We start from the raw sequence: 15,528 nt of genomic DNA on the forward strand, positions 1-15,528 counted from the left end.
CTGAATGGTCCATCCAGTCTGCCCAACAGTCACATTCATTATCAATTCAAGATTTAAATCAACAATGAACGTGATATTTACTTGATTATGGTCAAACTTACAGAGCATATACATGAACAGACATGAGCACCAAGGAATTAATTGTAAGGAACAGAGCCTTGTGACACACTAACTAATAATGGAATAACTGTGAAGGAGGACCCACCCAAACCATGATAGAAGAGAGTGTTGGATTCTAAATGATGATAGTTGGATTCTAAATGTGTCAACGCATTGTGAGGAAATCTATAAGAGAACACTGGTCCTCCTTAAACACATTCCTCACCGGGCTACCTTAACAAATGGCTTTGAATATCGGGCCCATCTTGACTTACCATGACACACACAATGCTGATGAACTGTCTTCACTTGGCTTAGTAGATGGTCTAATGTTTCAGCCTGCCCTCGTCGCCTGGGTCCTCTTCCATCATATTCTCTCCAGTCTGGTGAGTACAGTGGAAAGGAAAAAAAAAAAAAAAAAACAACAAACCCCTATTGATTAAGCAAAATCAAGTAAGAAGACAGCACAATCAAAAGAGTGAGTAGTGGTAAGTGAGTTTAGCATAAGAATCTGCCATATAGGGCTAGAACAATGGTACATCGAGCTCAGCATTCTGTCTCTGACAATGACCAGTATAGGTCACTTGGATGTACTCAGCAGATTCCAAAAGGAAAGTCCTTTTCATATTGCTCACTCCCCGAACCAAATGATGGAGACATCAAGATCTATCTGGCTAAATAATTATTTAAATGCCTACTCTTCAAAAAACACATCTAAATTACATTTAAATTCAGTTGTACCACTAGCCTTGATCATCTCCCTTCTCAACAATTTCCATTGTGTTTTGATTGAAAGTACACTTTTCTAAATATATTTCAAATCTGCTATCAAAGGAGTAGAGGCTGGCCGAAGGACTATCCAACACAGAAGATGGTGTTTTAAAAGATACTTTATTTGCTGCTTGGACACAAAGGACCCGACACAGTCCGTGTTTCGGCGTCAAAGAACACCTGCCTCAGGGGTCAAAATAGTCTTCAGAAAAAGACACTAAGAAAGCAAGGAAACCACAAGACAATCAGCTTGGAAAACAATCCGAACTCTCCCGAGCAGTACTGTTTGGTCAGCATTGTTTTCCGAGCTGATTGCCTTGTGGCTTCCTTGTTTTCTTAGTGTCTTTTTCTGAAGACTATTGTGACTGCTGAAGCAGGCATTCTTTGATGCCAAAACATGGACCGTGTCGGGTTCTTTGTGTCCAAGCAGCAAATAAAGCATCTTTTAATGCACCATCTTCTGTGTTGCAATATCCTTCAGCCAGCCTCTACTCATCTGTTCTTGTATTGTACATGTAAAGGTTCTTACTGTTCACTTTGCCCGTTCAAATCTGCTATCAATCAGTTTCATGATATGGTAAACCAGTGGTTCTCAAACCTGTCCTGGGGGATCACTAGCCAGTCACGTTTTCAGGATATCTCTAATCAATATGCATGAGGGAGATTTGCACATAATGGAGGTGAAAGGCATGCAAATCTGTCTCATGCATATTTATTAGGAATATCCTGAAAATCTGACTGGCTGGTGGTCCCCCAAGACAGGTTTGAGAACCACTGGGCTAAATAACCATTCCCTAAAATTACCTTTTCAACACCACACATAAGTTTATGAGCCTCTACCATTATTCCTCTCAGATGTTTCTGGGTTAACACAAGAGTATTGAGTACCCTAGGCAAACTTCAACTTTATGTCTCCCTCCACCAATTAATTTTCAGGTCCTTAGTCTACTGTCTACCCACCCAAGATTTTGATAATTATGTTCTACCACAGGGGTTCTCAACCCAATACTCAAAACACACCAAGCCAGTTTTCAGGATACCTAAAATGAATATGCATGAGAGAAATTTCCAAACAATGGAGGTAGTGCATGCAAACGTATCTCATGCATATTTACTGTGGATACCTTGAAAACCTGACTGGCTTGGTGTTTCCCGAGGACTAGGTTGAGAACCCCTGCTCTACAGTCATGGCCACCTATAAGAATCCTAATTGGGCATCATAGTTTTAGACATTAAACTTTGTTTTATACACACATATATAACAAGGAATATTTCCAAAAGCAATCTGCCAGGGTAAATGGGTTATTTGAAAATTGCCTACCACCCTTCTTGCATGTAAAATGAACTAATATTTCTTTGAGTTTGTCAGGATGCATTGTTTTGCATTGACTTCAGCTACACTTTGCCACCTTCAAGAAGCTGCTGCCGTAGGTAACCATCTAGGCTGATTTAATTGTTAGGTCAGCCCCACTTTCTTTGTAAGGAATATGTTCAATCCTCTTAATCATTTTTGTTAACTTTAAGAACATACAAATTGCCATACTTGATCAGACCAAGGGTCCATCTAGCCCAACATCCTATTTTTGACAGAGGCCAATCCAGGTCATAAGTACTTGCACATTTTCTAGATTTACTATATCTTTTTGAAATAAGGTAATCAGATAATACTCGAGGTATGGTTGCACCACGGATCAAGAGTGACATTATAATATTCCCAAGTTTTGTTTTCTATTCCTTTCTGAATTAATTCTCAAAATTCTTTTTGTTTTGTTCGGCCATCACTGCACATTGAATTGAAAATTTCAATGTATTGTCCATTTCTCTTGAGTAATAACTTCTAAAACAGAACTCGCCATTGTGCACAAATGCATATGTATGATTATTTTCCATATGTGCATAATTTTGTGCTTGCCAAAAATTAAATTTCGTCTGCTATTTAGATATTTAGAGAAGTAGTTATTGAGCTGCATTTTACTGCAGTTTAATTTACTGTGGAAATAGGGCAAAATGCCCCATGCTGGTCAATGGTAAGAGCTGCTGGCAACTGCACCTTCCCTCTTCTCTTCTCGACCCCTCACTGGTCCTCCAAATGCTGCTGTAAGTAGCGGCAGACAACACTGAATACTGCTGCTCTCTGACTGGTGGAATCTTTCCTCTGTGCATCCTACCCACAGGAAGTTGATTCAGAGAGGCAGGATACACATAGGAAAGGCTCTGCTGGCCAGAAAGAGGCATTTTCAGCACTGAATCAGCTGTGACCTGCTGCAGCTTTGGAAGAGGGGGGAGGGAATTGTAGATAAGCTGGACCTGGGAATATTGGGGGGGGGGCAAAGGGAAGAGAGATAGAAAGACCTAGAGCAAATGGGGGGGGGGAGAAAAGGGGGAGAGATGTTGGACCAAAGGGGGGGGGGGGGTAGAAAGGGAGCAGTTGCTGGACTGGGGGTGCAGAAGGAAGAGGAAGAGAGAGAGAGAGACCCTGGACCAAAGAGGGACAGAGGGAAAGAGAGATGCTGGACCACAGAGGGGGAAGGAGAGGGGGGGGATTGATGGGTGCAAGAACAAGGGGAGAAGAGAGAAACTAGACATGGGGAGGGACAGAGACATAGAGAGGAGATGGTGGGCATCGTAGGAGCATACGGACAGGGACACATAGGGGCAATGCTGGACACAAGAGGAGGAATAGGGACAAAGAGGGGGATGCTGGACAGAGTAAGATAGGTACACAGATGCTCCATGTGTCCAGACTGACTAATAGACCAGAGATGGTTTCTGTCATTATGTGGGTAGGTGTGTTGGTCATAGACACATAAAGAAAAAGAGGATGTTTACCTAAAAATTAAAAAAAAAACCTGGAGGACATATCTGAAGAGGTACAAAAGGAGGATATATCTTGTTAAAAGAGGAGGTATATGGTAACTCTGCCCACAGACTTTGCACCTAAGTTGTCTACTGTAAACTGCCCCCAGGCTAACTGGTCTTGATGTATTTATGTTAGCTGAAAGTCTAAATTAATTTGCTCTGTTTTCACAGAAGAAAATCCTGGAGAAGGACCAAGATGGACTGACAAAAGTACATGTGAGAGTGGAGTGGATTTAGCACCGTTCACGAAAGAGAGTGTGTATGAACAACTAGGAAACCTAAAGGTGGACAAAGCCATGGGACCGAACGGGATCCATCCCAGGATATTGAGGGAGCTCAGAGAGGTTCTGGCGGGTCCTCTTAAAGATTTGTTTAATAAATCCTTGGAGACGGGAGAGGTTCCATGCGATTGGAGAACGGCGGAGGTAGTCCCTCTTCACAAAAGTGGTGATAGGGAAGAAGCTGGAAACTACAGGCCGGTAAGCCTCACTTCGGTTATTGGAAAAGTAATGGAAGCGATGCTAAAGGACAGGATAGTGAATTTCCTGGAAGCCAATAAGTTGCAAGATCCGAAACAACATGGTTTTACCAAAGGGAAATCGTGTCAAATGAATCTCATTGAATTCTTTGACTGGGTGACTGGAGAAATGAATCAAGGACATGCTATGGACGTAATCTACTTAAATTTCAGCAAAGCTTTTGACACGGTTCCCCACAGGAGGCTCTTGAATAAACTGGACAGGCTGAAGATAGGACCTGAAGTGGTGAACTGGATTGGGAACTGGTTGACAGACAGAAACCAGAGGGTGGTGGTGAATGGAATTCGTTCGGAGGGGAAGGTGAGTAGTGGAGAGCCTCAGGGATCGGTGCTGGGGCCAATTCTGTTCAATATATTTGTGAGTGACATTGCCGAAGGGTTAGAAGGTAAAGTTTGCCTTTTTGCGGACGATACTAAGATTTGCAACAGAGTGGACACCCGGGAGGGAGTGGAAAACATGAAAAAGGCTCTGAGGAAGCTAGAAGAATGGTCTAAGGTTTGGCAATTAAAATTCAATGCGAAGAAATGCAAAGTGATGTACTTAGGGAATAGAAATCCTCGGGAGATGTATGTGTTAGGCGGGGAGAGTCTGATAGTTACGGACGGGGAGAGGGATCTTGGGGTGATAGTATCTGAGGATCTGAAGGCGACGAAACAGTGTGACAAGGCGGTGGCCGTAGCCAGAAGGTTGCTAGGCTGTATAGAGAGAGGTGTGACCAGCAGAAGAAAAGAGGTGTTGATGTCCCTGTATAAGTCGTTAGTGAGGCCCCACCTGGAGTATTGTGTTCAGTTCTGGAGGCCACACCTTGCTAAGGAAGTAAAAAAAATGGAAGTGGTGCAAAGAAAAGCTACGAGAATGGTATGGGATTTGCGTTACAAGACGTATGAGGAGAGACTTGCGGACCTGAACATGTGTACCCTGGAGGAAAGGAGAAACAGGGGTGATATGATACAGACATTCAAATATTTGAAAGGTATTAATCCGCAAACTAACCTTTTCTGGAGATGGGAGGGCAGTAGAACGAGAGGACATGATATGAGAGTGAAGGGGGGCAGACTCAAGAAAAATGTCAGGAAGTATTTTTTCACGGAGAGAGTGGTAGATACTTGATATGCCCTCCCGCGGGAGGTGGTGGAGATGAAAACGGTAGCGGAATTCAAGCATGCCTGGGATAAACATAAAGGAATCCTGAGCAGAAGGAATGGATCCTCAGAAGCTTAGCCGAGATTGGGAGGCGGGGCTGGTGTTTGGGTGGTGGGGCTAGTTCTGGGCAAGACTTCTACGGTCTGTGTCCTGAAAATGGCAGATACAAATCAAGGTAAGGTATACACAAGAAGTAGCACATATGAGTTTATCTTGTTGGGCAGACTAGATGGACCGTGCAGGTCTTTTTCTGCCATCATCTACTATGTTACTATGATATCATCCACAGTTTAAACCAGCTTAATTCCTACATAGCAATCGTACTACTTTACATGTAAGATAGTGTACAGAATAGTTTCCAAAGGAGTGTTTCCAGAAGACTAGGAGAGAGTGGAGAACATCAAAGTTTTTCAAAAATGATGATTTAATAGCAAAAATTATACTCAATACAGTATTATTGCTGTTTGCAGCATGTACTTCTGAAACAGTGAATGCTCCAGAGAAGCTGAAACTTTTTTTTTTTTAAAGTGACACCTACTATTTCTAAAAATGTGCTTACTTACTTGATGGAATAGCAAATACCGGCACAGACACTTGTGGGGGTCCCCAGCCCTTCATATTATATGCTGAAACTCGAGCGTAGTATGCTGTACCCTGGAGCAAGGATGGGTAGAAATAAGGGGCACAACAGTCAATCTAGATTTCTTTTCACATGATTAACTTTAAGCTAAAACATAGATAGAGTACAGATCTACTGGAAATGAGGTAATATACAACAATTCTTCTAAAAAAAAACGTCATCCTCAGCAATGTTCCTTCTAAGCTCTGCACATGTGAGTGTGTGTACACGGGTCAGAAAGGGAACACACACGCTTTGTAACTTCGTGCAGAAAAAATGTACTGACTTCATGAAGGTGGTTAATAAATCCTAAGAAATAAATATGAATTTATAAATTTAGGGCCCCTTTTACTAACATGTGTTAAAAAAATGGGCTGAGAGAAATTTTAATGCGTGGCTTTCTTGAAAGCTAAGCCTATTTTTAATGCTGCTGTTAAATAGGTTTTTGTGGCAGGTCCTGTGCTAATTTTTCCATTAGCTCAAGAGACCTGCAAAAATATTAGCACAGGAGGAAGTAGTGCCTTCTATTTAGGAGACACTAACAGCCTTATTTTCGAAAGTGATGGGCGCCCAGATTTCGACCCAAATTGGGAGATAAGCGCCCACCTCGCAAAGGCACTCAAATCGGTATAATCGAAAGCTGATTTTGGGCATCTTCAACTGCACTCCGTCGCGGGAACGAACAAAGTTGATGGGGGCATGTCGGAGGAGTGGTGAAGGCGGGACTGGGGTGTGTTTATCGGCCGAGGAGAGATGGGCGCCTTCGGCCGATAATCGAAAAAAGAAAGGTGTTTTTAGCATGAATTTAGGTCACTTTTTTTGGACCCTTTTTTTTCATGAACAAGTCCCAAAAAGTGCCCTACCAGATGACCATCAGAGGAAATCAGGGATGACCACCCCTGACTCCTCCAGTGGTCAGTAACTCCCTCCCACCAAAAAACCCCCAACTTTAACAACTTTGTTTTCCAGCCTGTATGCCGGCCTCAAATGCCATACCCAGCTCCATCACAGCAGTATGCAGGTCCCTGGAGCAGTTGTTAGTGGGTGCAGTGGACTTCAGGCAGGTGGGCCAAGGTCCATCCCCCCCTACCTATTACACTTGTAGTGGTAAATGGGAGCCCGCCAAACCAGGCCCAAAACCCACTGTATCCACATGTAGGTGCCCCCCTTCAGCCATAAGGGCTATGATAATGGTGTAGAGTTGTGGGCAGTGGGTTTTAGGGGGGATTTGAGGGGCTCAGCACCCAAAGGAAGAGAGCTATGGACTTGGGAGGTATTTGACTTTTTTTTTTAATTGTTACAAGTGCCCCCTAGGGTGCCTGGTTGGTGTCCTGGCATGTGAGGGGGACCAGTGCACTACGAATCCTGGCCCCTCCCATGACCAAATGCCTTGGATTTGTTCGTTTTTGAGCTGGGCGCCTTCGGTTTCCATTATCGCTGAAAAACGAAACCGCCCAGCTCAAATCCGCACAACTCCAATGCATTTGCCGGGCACAAACCGTATTATCGAAAAAAAAGATGGGCGCCCATTTTTTTCGAAAATACGGTCTGTCCCGCCCCTTCACGTACCCGTTCTCAGACATAGATGCCCATGGAGATGGGTGTTCGCGTTCGATTATGCCCCTCTAAGTGCTCCTACATTAACTGGTTAATACAGACACTTCCAACGGCATGTCCCCTGTCAAAAATAAGTCCCGTGTTTTGTGGCTAGCCTTTTCTCACACACTAAGCCCACATTAGGGCTTAGCACACTTTAATAAAAGGGCCCCTTAATGATCATTTTTTTATGTTCAATCTTTTTTATTGAGTAAAGAGAATACTGTAAATACAGAAACATGATAACCATAACTTGTTTCTATTAATATCCCCCCAACCCTTCTCCCTCCCCCCATCCCCCTCCCCCCAGAAAACCTCCCCCCCACTTTCCCCCTCCAACCTTCCCCCCTCCCCCAGTCCTTCTTAGTCTAGCCATATAGGTACCATTAAAACAGTTTGCTCCTAGCAATCGGGGACAGCGTATTAAGGAACGGGCTCCAAGTGTTCTGAAATTGTAATCCAATTCTGGATTTGAAATCTGCGACTCCCATCCTTTCGACCCGCAAAAGTGTAATCATGCAGGCCCTCCATCGGGAGCATGTGGGGTAGTGTTGGGAGAGCCACTCAGACAGGATCACCTGCTTAGCAACTATGATAGACTTATTTACAAAGTTGTAAATCCCGCTGGGATGGGGTTGGACAAGTATCGAGTGTCCCAGTAACAGTCCCGGGTCATATTTCCACCCTGACTTCCAGATTTTTGAAACATACTGTGTTATATCCTTCCAGTATTGAACTATGCCCCTACATGCCCAGAACATATGTCCCAGGGTGGCCCCAGGCTCCCCACACTTGGGGCATTCCCCCCAAGGAGAGAGCCCCATATGGAAGGCCCTTCTGGGGGAAATATACAGCCAGAGTGCCACTTTATATTGTGTCTCCCAGTGCGAGACCATGGCTGTCTGCTTACGCATTGTAAGAACATGTGTTTTAAACTGAGATAGAGTAAGGTTCATTGGTATGTCTTGCTGCCACATGTTCAGTAATTTTGCATAGTCCAGTTCCTCAGCAGTATCTCGAATGTGCCTGTGGTGAAACTTGAGTGGCACCCTCTATTGCGCTGTCAAAGAGTAAGCTGAGGCCAGCTCCTCTTGAACATCTTCAGCCAGGTCTTCCCATGGCAAGGATTGTACATAGTGTCGTAACTGGAGGTAATGAAACTTATCCGAAGGAAGCATTGCAAACTCAGTCTGTAACTCTTGAAAGGGTTTTATCCTTCCCTCTAGTGTGATTACTTGTGATAGGTACACCATCCCATTCCGCTTCCAGCGATGAAATGCTGGGTAGAGAAGCCCAGGTTTAAAAGCAGGGTTTCCACATATTGACAGGTACGGGGTGACTCTAGCCGAGAACCTGTGGAGCTTGCAAATCCATTTCCACACTGCTTTCGCTGACCCCATTATTCATGTTCTCTGCAGGATATATGGCGGCGGGGGCCCCTTTGTATGTAGGTAGCTACTGAAGTGCATTTCAGGATATAGTTGCGTCTCCATTGAGGTGTTCGTGTAGTCTTGAGTTCCGTTTAACAACCCCAACCCTCCATATTCTGTCGGGACACACACAGTGGAGAATGGGAGGCGTGGTTTTCTTCCTTTCCATAGAAATGTTTGCACTATTTTTGTCAGCTTTCACTCATCGGCCTTTTTTTAAAAAAGTGGGAGAATTTGGAATGTGTATAGCCACCTAGGAGCAATAACCATGTTGAACAAAGCAATCCTCCCCATCAGGGAAAGTGGTAAAGGTCCCTAAGCTTGTAACTGTTTGCCCGTGTCCTGCATCAATCGCTGCACATTCTGATCATAAAGTGTGGACAAGTTCATGGGGATAGTCACTCCCAAATATTTCAAAGAAGTCTGTGCCCACTGTAGGGGGAATGTCCCAGGCCACCCCGTACGCACCTCTGGGGATACCGGCAGTGCTACTGATTTATGCAAATTTAAGCAAAAGCCAGAATAACTCCCATATTGTTCTATTATCTTTATTAACTTTCCCAGGGTTTTAGAGGGCTCTCTTAATATTACTAGTAAGTCGTCTGCATAAGCTAAGATTCTGATTTCCTGACCTGCCAAAGTAACCCCCTGGAGATCAGGAGCTGAGGAGACTTTCCTTATCAATGGTTCCAGAGATAGCAAAAATAGCAATGGCGACAGAGGACAGCCCTGCCTTGTACCTCGATATATCTGAAACTCTGGTTCTTTAACACCGTTTATTAACACCCCTGCCCGGGGCTGGCAGTACGGTGCCCGTACTGCATGCATAAACCAGCCCTCTATGCCCATCATTGTCAATGTTTAAAACATGAAGTCCCACCTGACCTGGTCAAAGGTCTTTTCGGCGTCCAAACTCAGGATCAAAGTGGGCTTCTCTGCTTGCTGACTAGCTGCTAGGGCCAACAGGGTTTTTCTAACATTTTGGACTGACTGTCGACCTCGCACAAACCCCACCTGCTCCGCCCCAATCAGAGATGGTAGGCACTGCGCCAGTCGTTCCGCCATCATCTTTGCCAGTATTTTCGTGTCAACATTAAGCAAAGATATCGGCCTATAAGATTCCATTTTGTCATGAGGCTTCTCTGGCTTGGGTATTAATGTTATCAGTGCTGAGTTAGCATATCTCGGGAAGCCTCTCTTGTCAACTACTTCCCGATGGTATTCCAGCAACGCTGCTAGAGCCTTCCCTGGTAGGATTTTATAATACTCCCCGGATAACCCATCCGGGCCTGGCGCTGACCACAATTTTAACGTTTTAATCACCCGCTGTAGCTCTTGCATTGTTAAAGGTTTATTTAAGTTCTCTAGTTGTTCTCCTGATAATTTGGGGAGGCCTATCTGTTGTAAAGAATTTCGCATTGCCTGTTCAGTGGGGGGTGACCCCGCCTGGTATAAAGTTGTGAAATATTCTGTGAATGCCCGTCCTATCTTCTTATTATCAGTGAGAAGGTTCCCCTTAGAGTCTTTTAATGAAGTTACAGTCCTCCGGATTCCTGTATTTTTAATTAAGCATCCTAACATTCTGCCCGCCAATTACCAAACCTCTGTAGTTCGTATTTGTAAAACAGGGCTGATTTAAGTTATTTTTCATGCAATAAACTGTTTAATGCCACCTGAGTAGGTTTTAGGATTTCTAGAGTAGCAGTCGTGGGGTGATGCAGATGTGTTCTTTTAGCCCTTTGCAGCTGTCGTTCTAACCTTAAAATGCCTATTGCCTTCTTTTTATTTTTAATATGACAGTATGCTATGATGGCACCTCGCAGCACTGCCTTGGAAGCTGACCAAAACAGTTCTGGTTGGGAGTCAAGGTGTATTTGATTATGTTCTATATATTGGGCCCAGCTCCCTTGTACGTGTGTCCGCAAGTGCGGGTCTTGGTACAAATGTTCAGGGTATCTCCACCCTCTCCCCCCCTCCCTGTCATCTGCCATAAGTTTGAGGTTTACCCACACGAACACGTGGTCTGTTATTTCTTCGGGTCCAATGGTTGCTGTTTCTACTGAATGGAATAGGGAGCGGGCCAACATGATATAGTCAATCCGGGCAAATGTGCCATGGGCCCTTGATCTATGTGTATAATCCTTGTCTCCGGGATGATGTATCCTTCACGGGTCCACCAGGTCAAGGGTCCGATTAAACACTTGGAACTCTCTAGCTCGTGTCACCCAGTAGTGGGAGGCCAGTGTGTTAGAACAATCCTGGCGAGGGTCAATCACTGCATTAAAATCTCCCGCTACTATCAAATCTCCACCCCCGCTCTGCAGGCACTTCCCAGCTAATGATTTAAAGAATGTAGCATCATAATTATTAGGCCCATAGAGGACCAGTGGCATAAATTCTCTCCCTGATAGCCACACTCGTAATAAGATGTAATCTCCTTTGACCCCTTTATCCAGTTGTTTTATATGGGAGCCCCTTCCTGAATAAGACAGCCACACCCCCTTTCCTACTCTGAGGAGAGGCCGCGAATACCTCACTAACCCACAATTTTTGCAATTTAGAGTGCTTTTTGTCTGTGAGGCGTGTTTCTTGTAAACACGCTATATCAGCTTTATGCCTTTTTAATGCTGTAAGGATCTTAGCCCTTTTAACCGGGGAACTAATGCCACCTACATTCCACGATATTAACCTAGTAGTAATCTTTCCAGACCATTCTGTCCTCGATGAGATTGCCCTCTGTCAATACCATACTACTCCGCCTCTGGGATGTTACAGGGTCCCCCCAGCTCCGGAGTCGCTGCCGCATATTAACCCTCCTTTTTGCCCTATAGGTCAAATACAAATCCAATCATCCCCGCTTGGGAGCATATCTGACCTTTCGGTACCCTCCTAGTCCCATATTGTGTATTATCCAAATTCCTATTCCCCCCTCCCCCCTCTTCCCCCCCCCCCTCATTACCAACTCTTCAGCCAACTTCCCAGGCCAAAACCCGAAATTGGCAAGGGATCACCTGATTTGCAGAGAGCCCTCCACCCCGTTATACTGCATCTATAATACTTTTTCCACCAGTCCCCAGCTACTAGCGACAGTGTCCTCAGTCTCCTTCTAGGATGCCTTGTTCCCGTAGAGCAGCTTTCGCTTCCTCAGGGGACTTAAATACACGCCATTGCCCTTGAGTTAAAATTTTCAGTAATGCAGGGTATTGAAGAATAAAGCAGATTTCTTTCTGAACCAATGTGGCGCACAAGGAATGGTATTTCCGTCGCTGCTCCTGAACCCCCGCTGAGTAATCTTGAAACATTAACACTTGTCGCCCGTCATGTTGTAGTTCCCCTCTGCGAATTTTAAATCCGTTTAGTATTTCCATTTTATGGCGGTAGTTCAGCAGGCACATTACAATCACCCGTGGTCTTCCTTGATTTTCTCTGAGGCATCCCACACGGTGCGCTCGTTCAATTACTAGGGGCCCTAAAGCGTCTGACAGTGCCAGCTCCTTAGTTAGCCAAGTTGTAAGCCACTCCGACAGGTTCCTATCTGGGATATTCTCTAAAAGGCCCACAATCTGAACGTTGTTCCTTCAGGAACGATTTTTGAGGTCTTCAAGTTTTTCCATATGCTTCTGAAGTTGTTGTTTGACGTCGTGAAGGTCCGCATTATAGCCCTGAGAGTCATCTTCAAGGGCTGAGACCCTGGTCTCGAGGTCCTCCGTGCGGGTCTCCAATCCCTCTAATTTTGTATGAATGGCATCCAACTTTTGGTCCAGAGCGTCCCACTTTGGCTGCCAGGCTTTTGCAACTGCAAGAGTGATCTGTTCAAGTTGCGACGTTGAAAATATTTGATCCGCCTGCAACGGGTCCACTGCCATCTTGGAATCGGGGGTAAGCAATTTGGTCTTCTCTTTCTCCTTTTTCCCCGTTCGTAACGCCATTCCAACTAGGGATTTATTAAGATATTTGTCCATACAGTGATACTGAATCCGGTATTGCAAGTTTCAGACGCTAATCATGCAGTAATTTCTCAATTACGGAGCAAGGGCTCTCGAGCTGTAGCAAGACACCGCTGCTCAGCTCATCGCACCACGTGATTCTCCCCCATGATCATTTTTTTAATTGACACTTTCTTATTAAATATTTTTATTCTTCCTTTATATAATTAATTTTTTTGAAGGATACTTCTTGAATTTCATTAGCGTGCATTCGCTTCATTCACACAGAGCTTATGGTAATGTTTTCTCCCACAGTTCATTGTTCAATTTTACATTTACAGAAGCCTAGGAAAATCTGAAACACTCACATTGTGCATTTAAAAGTTACAATTTTGTTTCCAGTCTTTATACCAATCATATTCCCTTACACTCCATCTGCTAAACTCCTCAAACTGTGTACTTTAACATGAGTGATATCATTATTATAACCAAGCACAATCTGACAAATTAATCACTTATGCACCTTATCTGTAACAATATTCTGAAATTCGCCTCAACCTATGCTTGGAACAGCCTTCCCGAGCCCTTACGCCAAGCCCCCTCCCTGCCCATCTTCAAGTCTTTGCTTAAAGCCCACCTCTTCAATGCTGCGTTCGGCACCTAACTTTTACCTTTCAGGAAATCCAGACTGCTCCAATTTGACTGCCCCTATCAGACTGACTGTTCACGTGTCCTTTAGATTATAAGCTCTTTGAGCAGGGACTGTCCTTCTATGTTAAATTGTACAGCGCTGCGTAACCCTAGTAGCGCTTTAGAAATGTTAAGTAGTAGTAGTATTAATATTCTGAAATTCTTATTTCGTTAATGTGATTGCCATTGCAACATAATGTAAGCCACACAGAGCCTGCAAATAGGTGGGAAAATGTGGGATACAAATGCAGCAAATAAATAAACAAATAAATATTGGCACTAACACTACCACCTTAAGAAGCCATGGAGGGAGAAAAACTATGTATGGGCACACTTTGCAGGTAGATAAATGATGCTCTCCAGCAAGGGACCACTGAGAAAGGTGTGGCCATGTCTTGAACTGCTGGAGCCTTGTACTTACTCTGCCTGTTATTTTATCAATCAATGCATGCACTTTTTGAAGCAATCAGGGGCACAATGGAAGGCTTGGTGGGAAGGGAAAGGGGGCGGGTGGAGGAGGAGAGGAGGGAGGGGAAGACAGCTGTCAAGCAGTGCTGCCCCTCAGTTCTCAGAGAGATAAAACAGCAGGGTGAACCACCCCCAACCAGCCCTGACCTTGTTAGTTTTCAGGTTGAGCCCTGGGAGATGGAAATGAGGACTGAGTGGAGTCACAGCTCCTGGTCTCCAATTAGCTATGGAGCTGGTTAGAGGGTTTGATCTTTGCAGGTGGCAGAGGGGCAACTCCTGATTTATTGCAAAAGGGAGAGGAACATGGGGAGAAAAAAGCAGTGTGAGGGGTATGTATTTGAGAGGGGGAAAAAATAAATCAGATTGTCAGTGATGGAACTTGCTTCCCCTTTTTCACTATCCCAGGCTCACTTAGAAACATCTTGTCAGCACAGGGTTTCCTCTTAAGTTGTGAAGATTTCATTAAAGACACAATGAAAGCATCTAAGCGCATGTGCACAAGGAATAAGATGCAGGGGTCGATGGCCATCAACACTTTCAATTTCTAAAGTGGGGAGGGGTGGGAAACATGAAAACGAATAGGGGGATTTGATGTCTGTGGGCTATAATGCCTTATTGTTCTTTTTCTAATCTGTTTGATACAGGTTGTTTGCTTCATCTATTTCTCCAAGAGTCTGCTGTCCTGTCTCACCCACAGCTGTTACTCCATCATGTCTTATCTCATGCTCGTGGAGCCTCTAAGACGAGACAGAGAGACCCCCTGAAGAAACAGAATTGTGGGGTCACTGAGATGATGATGCACGCAGAGTTATAGGAACTTCTGTTGCAGTGGTGCTAGGAAAGGAGGAAGGGAAGGTCTAACTTAGGAAATCAGATGGAGAAAGTGAGAAATAATTTATTTTCATATGGACTTACTTCATCATGATAGCCCAGTCCCAAGGAGTTTCAGAAAATTCCAAACTGCCAGCTTAACCATAAGCATGAAGCTCATACATAGGCAGTGAATAGTGATAGTCTGTGATACAGTAAGTATCCAAGGAATGAGCTCCAGACTGTTATCAAGTTGCAGAATTTGAAGACAATTCATGGGCTCCATCAGAAAATCTTTAGTTTAATATGGAGCCAACCAGAGATGTCCACAGACAGCCTACTTTTCAGCATTCAGCACTGCAGATGGTGTTCAAACGATAATTCAAGAGAAGACCTGGATCACTGTCCATTTGGATCTCTTACTTTAGAGTTAATAGCAAAAGAAAATACATTTCAGTCCCTTTCATATTGTCAGGTAATTACTGCTGATTACATAAGCATAACCAATAATATACTGATGCTATATGAAACATTTTTGAGGGCAATTTCTCCAAATGGGTTAATTTTATGCATACTAT

The 15,528-nt window shown here is 44.2% G+C and overlaps 1 protein-coding gene across 1 annotated transcript in view; it reads right to left on the reverse strand.

The window, feature by feature from the left end:
- The window catches only part of LOC115476518 (ankyrin repeat and fibronectin type-III domain-containing protein 1-like), a 1,054,756-nt gene that overhangs the window by 87,959 nt on the left and 951,269 nt on the right, over nucleotides 1-15,528 (reverse strand). Inside the window, exons 12-13 of the mRNA XM_030212932.1 lie at nucleotides 5,975-6,065; nucleotides 375-482 (exon numbers count right to left, since the gene is read on the reverse strand). Of these exons, the coding sequence (XP_030068792.1) occupies nucleotides 375-482; nucleotides 5,975-6,065 (199 nt within the window). The remainder of the gene's footprint in view (nucleotides 1-374; nucleotides 483-5,974; nucleotides 6,066-15,528) is intronic.

Source organism: Microcaecilia unicolor, chromosome 8 (assembly GCF_901765095.1).
Source record: "Microcaecilia unicolor chromosome 8, aMicUni1.1, whole genome shotgun sequence".
NCBI classification, from domain to species: Eukaryota; Metazoa; Chordata; class Amphibia; order Gymnophiona; family Siphonopidae; genus Microcaecilia; species Microcaecilia unicolor.